The sequence below is a fragment of the Monopterus albus genome, unplaced genomic scaffold (genome assembly GCF_001952655.1).
Source record: "Monopterus albus unplaced genomic scaffold, M_albus_1.0 scaffold269.1, whole genome shotgun sequence".
NCBI classification, from domain to species: domain Eukaryota; kingdom Metazoa; phylum Chordata; class Actinopteri; order Synbranchiformes; family Synbranchidae; genus Monopterus; species Monopterus albus.
Genome location: NW_018128149.1, coordinates 740132 through 750131, shown reverse-complemented (window position 1 = coordinate 750131; position 10000 = coordinate 740132). Strand labels below are relative to the sequence as shown.

At 43.1% G+C, this 10000-nt stretch overlaps 2 protein-coding genes across 2 annotated transcripts in view; one reads left to right on the top strand and one right to left on the bottom strand.

Moving 5' to 3' along the window:
* Window positions 1–3049, bottom strand: part of lyrm4b (LYR motif containing 4) — a 43209-nt gene extending 40160 nt beyond the window's left edge. The window contains exon 1 of the mRNA XM_020621887.1: window positions 2893–3049. Coding sequence (XP_020477543.1) covers window positions 2893–2978 — 86 coding nt within the window. The 5' untranslated portion in view covers window positions 2979–3049. The remainder of the gene's footprint in view (window positions 1–2892) is intronic.
* Window positions 3050–3610: 561 nt separating this feature from the next.
* Window positions 3611–10000, top strand: part of fars2 (phenylalanyl-tRNA synthetase 2, mitochondrial) — a 119239-nt gene continuing 112849 nt past the window's right edge. Inside the window, exons 1-2 of the mRNA XM_020621877.1 lie at window positions 3611–3646; window positions 5929–6117. Of these exons, the coding sequence (XP_020477533.1) occupies window positions 5935–6117 (183 nt within the window). The 5' untranslated portion in view covers window positions 3611–3646; window positions 5929–5934. The remainder of the gene's footprint in view (window positions 3647–5928; window positions 6118–10000) is intronic.

The following is a 10000-nucleotide window of genomic DNA, read 5'->3' as shown; positions in this document are numbered from 1 at the left end:
AAAAACCTTCAACATGACGACTGTGGTGCCTACAAGATGACATATAGGTGAGTAAATATACTGGCTTAAGACCAGGGATTTTTTTTTTTGCCTCCATGCAGAGTCTGTGAATCATAGATGCTGGAGAAGAATGTTTCACAGGGGCCCGTGCTCTTCTAAAAAAAAGCCTGTAATGTTCATTTTTATAAAGTGTAATTCACATAAAGTGTGCCTGCTACGTGAACACAAACACGGACAGCTTCTGAAAGCTACTCTGGGTCAGAGACTGCAGAGAACAGTTGGTGTGGGTGAACAAGACCCGGACCTCTATGGGCCTCAGTGTCCGACCAGGGGATCCAGGAGTGATCAAGTAAAGCAAGTGTTCACACAGCCTGGTTCCTACTTTATATGTGCTGAGGCTGCACCGCCATGGTCAACCCCACTGGCCTGATAGACAGATGGATGGCACGTCCTGCTCAGGAGTCCAGCTCTGTCAGGCCTCCACATCCAGTGGAATCTGAATCAAGACAGTATGTTATATGTTTCCTCAGATTACTATCAACTGACATATCACTTAAATACAGAGACCTGCATCATCTTCAGAATCCCAGTGTCAGTTGGGCTATGGCTGATCTATGATACTACTTCCTCTTAGACTTGATCACAAAAGGTAACACAACCAGAGGAGCTAAGAAAACATTTCAGACACCTACTTCTAAGTAGGTTCTGGGTTCAAACCCAGGCCAACCTGGGGGCCTTCTGTGTGGAGTCTGCATGTTCTCCCTGTGCCTGTGTGGGTTCTCTCCGGGTACTCTTACTTCTAAGTAGGTTCTGGGTTCAAACCCAGGCCAACCTGGGGGCCTTCTGTGTGGAGTCTGCATGCTCTCCCTGTGCCTGTGTGGGTTCTCTCCGGGTACTCTGGCTTCCTCCCACAGTCCAAAGACATGCAGCTTAGGTTGAATGGTGACTCTAAATTGCTCGAAGGAGTGAGTGTGTGTGGTTGTTTGTCTACGTGTCAGCCCTGTTGAGAGACTGGCGACCTGTCCAGGGTGGACCCGGCCTCTCACCCAGCGTCAGCTGGGATTGGCTCCAGTTTCCCCATGACCCTATTCAAGAACAAGAGGTATAGATAGTGGATGAATGGACGGACACCTGCTGCTGGGTCTTAACTGTTTGTATCGACTGTGTTGGAACAGATATTCTCTGAGAATCTATTGTCTCATGACAAGCAGAGATCCAATATAGTGAAAACACAGAGATAGACAGAAAGTGTTTGCAGTGATGGATCAGTTAATACCATTGTGGCCAAGAGTTTCTGTACCATCCACAAATAATTGGTTTTACAATAAAATAGTCAAATTCCTTTGAAAGAAAACCACTGGGGACAAAATAAAGTGCTTCATCATCACTTCACCACACAACTGCCCCATTATTGAAAGAGTATCAGAGACTGTTTGCTGAGAAATAGTCATACATTAAACATTTGCCAACACAAAATTTGATACAACAGAATTAAAAAAGGTAAAAGGAGCAGCATGAAAGAGAAAGCTATACAGCTTTACTATAGCAATAATAAACACAGATGGAGAACTGATAACATTTGAAAATGCAGGTCAATTTAAACTAGTTTTGAGACATGACATCAAAATAAACAGAAGCAGCAGTAGAGTCAGTTGTCTGTCAATGTCTGAAACTAGCTAAACAGCACTAGCTTTAACAGCAGCAGACTGGACTGATTTCCTGAATAAATGCAGAGCGTGTCACAGTCAGGCAGAGCACACTGAGGCCTGATGGGATCTGAGCAGCAGGAGGCCTGCAGACAAGTGAGGTCAGTGGTCAGGGACAATCTTGGCCAGTGAGTTTACAACAGCAGCCTCGCTAATAAACCCTCTGAGCTCTCTGGTCAACACTCCTTCCAGCTGACAGCATGGGCTGTAATCAGGAAATCAAACACGTCACTGATCCAGGAACCACCTCACACACTCATTTGTTCATTCATCATTCTAGTGACACAACTATGGACACATTACTACAAGGTGACACTTGTAATATGTGCACTAGTACAAAGTTTATTTAGACCTGGTACAGAGAAGACACAGTTTAGCTGTGTGAGCTAAAACAGAACAGTTCCAGCCACCGACAGTTCATCCTCACTGTCATGCAGCATGCCGCTGAGGACAACCTGTCTGTCTCACATGATGCTGTGTAGTGCTGGGATGTTGTGGCTGTACTTCATTAGGTCCTGCAATGTCTGAACAAAGCCTTGCCAGGAATTTTGTACACAACAGCTCTGTGTCTGAATGCCAATCAAAACTGCCAAATCATCCAAAACACGCCCCTTTTTACATCATCTAATAACCTATTAAAAACAAACATACCAGAAAAAGGACCACTTGTAAACAAATTAGCATGAGTATATCTACTTAAAGTGACAGAAAACACCTCTGGTAAATTTGATTTGATTTGTGAATTTCTGTTTGGCTCATGTCCCATGCACTAACATGGAGGCAGCGGGGCTTATGACCTCTACGGCCACCGGCCACCAAGGGGCGACACGTGGTGGCTTCACTTCTGGGTGCTATCCAGCTTTCACGTCGTCCACCTATATGTGCAGTTTATGGTAAAAACCACCGAAAGGGTCATACATATATAGCCACAAACAGTGTGGGGAACCACAGAAATGCTAATGTAATTAAAACATAGAACACATAATGTAAGCAATTAGCTATATGACTCTCACAAAACATTCAGATTCTGTAAATATGTTGTGTTTTGCAGTCCTGACACTGAAAGTGTCCAGAAGATGATGTAAACACAGCCATTAGCAGCTACATTAGCATCGTTTTAGCCGCTGACACTCATCTTAAACCGACCACCAGGACTATTTCGACCACTCAGAGACCTTTCTCATACCTATAGTTGTACGAGGGAAACTTCTTGCTCTCTCTCAGCATCATCCTGTATAAAGAAAGGACTCGTGATCGTGTGGACGCCGCCATTATATTGCTAACAACACTGCTCCGCGACAGTTTCACATCAGACCCCCTAATGACAAATGTCCATATAGCGCCTGTTTATAAATATTAGTTCCATATGACTTTTTATTTACTTCCATTCATAATATTACATTTAGGTTCACATATACAGATGATACTATGGTAAAAACATGCCACTGAAATTCTAAGGGAATGTTAAACAATATTTGTAGTCGACTAAGGACACAGGCACGTACCCATTCGTCAACAGCAATCTAACGCCGGAGTGTGACAGAAGGTGAGTTAGCTTAGCTGTTTTAAACTCTGCACATTAAAACACAAATTCTACGTATTCATGAATTAGCGACACTGTGAGATTATAGCGGCTGACTTCAAAACACAAACGGGCATTATGCCGGGTCACACTGCGCTTTGTTTCCCTTCAAATTGTCCTTGTGATATCTGAGCATGTTAGCTGCTACAAACACTTGCCCGAACTGCAGCCACACACTCGGTTTGTTCAGTGTTATATGTGCTCAGTTTCTCTATTTTATATCATTTTATTTTGTTTAATGTTATTTAGCAGTTTTATTTTTACAGTTTAAGTAATGACTATCAAGGCTGCAACTAATGATACGTCTTCACCTTGCTTTCAGGTCGACCAGTTCACTTTATTACTAGTCTTCTCTGATGTGAGGATTTTCTACTTTTCTCCGTCTTGTTGTCTCTGTGGACAGAATATCCAAAGTACCTTAAAATGTGGAGAATTTGAGGCATGGTGAAGTTTGAACAGTATCTTGCAGTAGTTGTCACTGACATAATGCCTTACCCTAGCCCTGCTCCTCAACCCTAACCTAAACCATCATGTCTCTCACAACACAACAACTGTCATAAGACACTACTGACTGTGTGTGTGTGTGTGTGTGTGTACAGTATGCTCTTTAGCAGTGGATGTGTGAAAGGTCAGAGACAAAGCCTGTTTGTTGATGTCCTGCTGTCTATTAAAGGTTAATGGCTGTGTGTGCGTGTGTTGCAGAGACTGTGTTTACATTGTGTGTCCATAAGTAGTCCTGTACTGTACATGTTGATGTGGACCAAAGTGTCTTTTGTGAGTAATTATAATTTTGTTCATTGTGAGAACAGTGATTGTCATGTTCTGGCAGAGTGAGCACATGTAAATGGTCTTATACTTGTATAGCACCTTTCTACGCTTTTACAGCACACTCAAAGCGCTTTCACATTATTCGGCCATTCGCACTCCCAAGCACTCACGCATTCACACACCGGTGATATCACCGGGAGCAACTGGGGCTTTAGTGTCTTGATCAAGGACACTTCGACATGTTGACTGGACAAGCTGGGAATCGAGCCGCTAATCCTCCAGTTAGGAAACGACCTGCTCTACCTCCTGAGCCACAGCCGCCCCCAGCCCATGTGTGTGCTGTGAGGAATTTTTAAAATCCCAAAGCTGAAGTTGATACGTTTTATCTAATCATCAGTGCAACAACCAAAAATATTCATTAAAACCACAAAGACCAGGAGATGTTATTGTTTGAGATGCAAAAAAACTGTTTTGCTTCAAACAGTGACTTAAACAAATAAATAGTTATCAAACCAGGATGATCACCGAGTCTTCAGGTCACCAGACCTGTTGACCTGGACCTATATTCCTATGGAGTTCCTATGGAGCTGTCATGGCTGCCCCAGATGTCTGCATTTTGTGTCTGCTTTCCTTCTGATTCAGAGATAAAATATTTTCTGTCTGGTCAACATTTCAAATCTGAGACCTCCTGACAAAAATGCAGAAACCACCTTTGGGTAAAGTTAGTTAGATGTGAAAGTCATTGTCAAGGCTTTAAACATCACAGTGCCTTTTTATTTGTGTGTGAAATAATGGAGGTTTTATCTCTGTAGAATAATTAGGCCTGCAACAAACAATCATTTTCATTGTTTATTATTATTCTGGTTATCTAGATTTTTCTGTTGCTTGTTTCATTTCCACAGCCCAAAATCCACACAGAACAAAAGCAAGCAGAATAGTGGACGAGCTAGAATTTGAAAAACTGCTTCTTACAGACTTCTGAATGACAACAGTTGGACTGTGACCTGACATAAACCCTCGTTAACATAATCTGTTCCCTAACAGGAGATGGATTGACAGGAGTAGAGATGTGTGTGTGTGTCCCTGCAGAGGAGCTGATGATGGGCAGCTCTGCAGCAGCCACTAATCGATATCAGGGGATTTCCTTCAGTCCCAGCTGACTGGACAAACTCTCCTCACTGGAGCTTTCAGTCTGAATCCTGCAGATCAACAGACACTGCCGTTAGTGTCACTGTTTATGCTCGGCTCCTAAACAGCTTTTATCCAGTGTCACAGCTGCTTTCTCACTATCAAACATTTCAGACTGAGAACAGCCCTGAAAACCAGGCAAGACATTTCTCAAGAGCTAAAGTGAAAAGCTTGTTCTGTAAGTTCCTGATATTCAAGACAAACTGAAATGAAACTGAAGTCAGCGTTCTGACTTATGTCTCAGAGCTGCGAGATGAGATCCTCCAGTTGTTTTAATTTGGTGAATGCAGTGTGCTTCCCTCGTTGACCCACTAAACACACTTAGTAAAGGTTAAAGACAGTCTTTGAAGTTTGTACTGAAGGGAGCTTATTTTACCAGAATTCATTACAAATTAAATAAATTTTGATAATGTAAAGGACTTTCTGCAGATTTTTACTCACCTTGTATGGCAATGTTTAATATTTTCATAGTTTGAAAAGTCATGTTGAGTCGGTTCTGTGGGCTTTCAGAACATGGTTACATACATCCCTGGGTAACGGGAGCAGTAGTACCCGAGTGTTGGAGAAACTCCACACTGTGTTGACATGAGTTTGTTTGATGGTGTCTTTAGTTCTTCCTGAATGTGAATCACTGCTGTGAGCTGCAGATTGAGTTCTCTGTCTCTTTCTACCCGGTGAATCAAGGCCCTGATGTTTCTGCCATCGATCGCTTCCTCCTGTGTTCAGACCTGCAGAAGAATACAACTAGGAGGTTTCATCCCACGGCCCAGCCTGTTTGCTTCAGGTCCATCCATCCTCTCTGCTCCAGTCCTCCACCTTGTGTCTGTCTCTGGATCAGCACACTCTTCTGCATTGTTAGTTCCACAGACTGAAGTAGGTGGACAGCTGTGTGTGTGTGTGTGTGTGTGTGTGTGTGTGTGTGCATCTGAATGAGTGTGAAGTACTACCACTGTACTACTTCAGTATGTTTGTTCTTGTGAAGTTTTGCTGTATTGAACGTCACATTGGTTCAAAGATTTTATTGTCAATTCACCATATTTACAGGACATACAGAAAATCGAAATACTGTTTCTCTCTCACCTAGTATTGGGTGCCATAACATTTAGGAACTAAAATAGAATAGAATAGGATAAGAACTGGATTAACATAATTAGGATAAATCTAAACGGTACAGCCAATAAGCTGTGATTCAAAACTGTGTATAGCAGTGACAGTAGTGCAAACAATAATAGGAGATTGTCAGATGGTCCAGCATCACCAAGGCATCGGTGATGAGGTGCAAATAGCATATGAGGTATACACGGACAGTATTGCAAATGACCAACAGAAGCAGATATTCCAGCAAAAAAAAAAAAAAAAATCAGTCAGCAGCAGATTTACATACTATATAATAATAACCAAGGGTAAAACAGCAGAGGTAGTTTTTTTATTTTTTACCTGTAATATAACAAAAAGGGGGAATGTATTGAGTTTGTGCAAACAGCAGGGGTAGTCTTTTTATATTTTTTTATGTTCTGTGGTGGGTTACAGTCCACAGGCAGAGGGGGGGAGGTAGTGAACAATGTTCAGCATCCTCACAGCCTGGTAGATGAAGCTGTTTGTAAGTCTGGTGGAGTGGGCCTGAAGACTCCGATACCTTTTCCCTGAAGGAAGGAGTCTGAAGTGGGAGTGTGCGGGGTGGGAGGTGTCATCAGCAATGCTGATGGCTCTATGGGTGAGGCGGGTGTTGAAGATGTCTATAAGGGAAGGCAGAGGGCCACTGTTTTCACTATGCGTTGCAGGGTTCTTTTGCAGGAGACAGTATAGCCTCCATACCACACAGTGATGCAACCAGTGATGACATTGATCCCTGTTCTGCCCTCTGCTTCCTTCTACCAGCATTTTTTCCCCTTAGTGTGCTTTGTGCGTGTGCTGAATTTTAGGGGGGGCAGCATGGTTTAAGGTTAGTGTGAGGTTAGGGTCAGGGTTGAGGTTAGGCAAGTACTGTGGGATAAGTCTACAGGAAATGAATGTAAGTCAGTGTACAGTCCCCACAAGAAATGAAAGCACAGCGTGTGTGGGTGTATGTGTACATACACATCAACAGAGTTCATAACCAACATATGTGTTTTCTCTGAGATGATTGCACGTTAATATCACCCTAGACAACACATTATTTGATGGACAGGAAGTCTCATTTAATTGGCATAAAAATGTAAATCTGCTCAGAATGAGGCAGTACTTTGGTGGAGCAGCTCTGAGTCAGAGGCCACAGCAACTGGACAGAAGGCAACATCTGTGCCAATGAGTCTCTGTGCTTATGGAGGCAACGTTCAAGTCCTGTAGACAGTTAGTGTCACACAGGGCTGTAGAAAAATATCCGTGGTGTGAAGGCCGCAAAGGTCTCCCAGGTTTATGGAGTGGGGTGGGGTTTGCATTGATAAAGTGCAGGTTATAATTGTGCGGGGACATGAGTATCTGAAACCTCAGACTGGACAGGTCACATTTAAAGACTGGTTCCACTGACCTACACAGATTTTTTTAGTCCTTGACATTTGGACTGTACACGGTTCAGTCAGGCTGAGGGCAGCTGCCGATTCAGCTGCTAATTGTCTATTATGGGCAACTTTATGAATTTAATGCCGTTCCCACACAGCAAACCTGGGCTCAGGTGCACTGCAGTGTCAGGAGGGAGTGCTCATCACTGAGAATGGGATGAACAGGATCTAATAGGGGCCTAGGGGCTCCTCTGTGTCCCGGGGCCTCCTGGCATGTTCATCAGGCTCTGCACTAGACGCAGTCATCTCCACCAATCAGAAGTGAAGTTGGGGTGTAACGACATCTACCAGTCAGGTGGAAGTAATGACGAACCAAATTAGCTCAGCAGTGCATCATCTTTTACAGCCTGGTTCTGAATTCATTAGTGCTTAATTTGGATAATAAAACACTAAGACCAAACTGGGATTAAATTTGTGTTTCAGAACTGAACGTGTCACAGCCGAGGTGATTAACCGGGTAATGGCTGCTTTCAGCTGCATCACATTTGCATTAGTGCGTGTCATGTCTTGGCTTCCTCCCTTGTCTGGCTGCTTCAGGCGCACTATCCAAACTGATCAGTCGCTGAGCATCTGAGAGTGAACAGCATTGACGAGGCAGCTTTCTACAGCGGTGTCACCCAGATGAAGTGGAGACAAGTGTGGTTTGGTCCAGCATGTAGTAATATGTTCAGGCTATTCAAGAAGAGAGAAGAGATTTTAAAAAGAGGCAAATCCAATTAACTCTGGATGTCGATTCAATGCCATCTGCAGCACAGTCACACCCTTCAGCAGCAGGTGTGCCATGTGGTCCTAACATAACCACACTCAGCCAGGTTTGCTTTGGGACTCACAGAGGACAGCGCTGCCTTCTGTCCATTCTGTGTCAGGGTGATATAGTCTGCCATTCATGTGGATGTCAGGTTTCTCCAAGTGACGTTTTCCAGGAGGCTGACTTTCTTAGTCACCCTCCAACCTTTGCTGGTGGGTGGTAAATGAGGTCGGACCCCTGGTGCTCGGACCTTGTTAATGAGCGAGTGTGACAGGTGTGTCGTGGGTTGGCTGCGGGTGCTCTGGTTTCACTAGGCCGGACCAAGATGAATGACGTGTTTTTAGTTGTACTCCATCAGACTAGAGGAATATTTAATCATTCTTCTGAGAGAACTGGTCTCTAGCAGCTGCAGCATAGGCTCAGGCTCACTGCCTTTTATGAATGAATGTGAGGGTGCAGTCAAGTGTGTGATTTGTGTACAATGTCTTGTATAACCATCTCATTATGGAACTTGTTTTCAGGCTTTTTATCCTGAAAATCCAAGTCCTGCTCTGTGTGTCCTGTGTCCGAGCTGTGCTCCCTAACACCATAAGGATTTCTGACTTGCACAGCACGTTGACCGAAGGTCCTGGTGTAAATGTCTGCAGAGATGAGACACTGGATAGTCCAAACGTGCCAGTGGCATTTGCAGTTCTGTACAATCAGTAGAATTTGTCCCAGTAACAACAATATTTTTAATATGCCAGGTTGTAATTGCTGTGTCTTAGGGCGACTAACTAGCCCTGCTAAACACAGCGGTGGAACACATGTACATTTACTGAAGCACAAATCTGAGGTACTTGTACTTTGCTTGAGCAGCTCCATTTTATGCAGCTTTTTTTTTTCTCAATTTACTTTTTTATTGAAAAAGCACGCTGCATAATAAGTATAATCTGCAATGTATTACCATATAATACTTTTGCTTTTTTCCTTTTTTTTTTAAAAAAAAAACAGAAAAACAACAACAAACAAAGAACATGACCGGGGCAGGGGAACCTCTTCTCTATTGGTACCTCACTGTGTATAGATAGTCACTACTACATAGGCACCCAGCGGTTTTACACAAAGTCAGGCCTTACAGGTTTCACATATTCCATCCATTTCGACCATATCTGGTAAAATGTGTCTTTCTGCAGTCTGAGTGAAATGGACATTTTTTTCCATTATATAAATCTCTTATATGATGTCCATCCAGTCATCGGTTGTTGGTTGTTCAGGTTTGATCCATCTTCATGTGACAGCTTTTTTGCTCACGGGCAGCAGAATATACAGGTGCATCTCAATAAATTAGAATATCGTGGAAAAGTCCATTTATTTCAGTAATTCAACTCAAATAGTGCAACTTGTGTATTATATAAATTCAGTACACATAGACTGAAGTAGTTTAAGCCATTGGGTCTTTTAATTGTGATGATTTTGGCCCACATTTAAC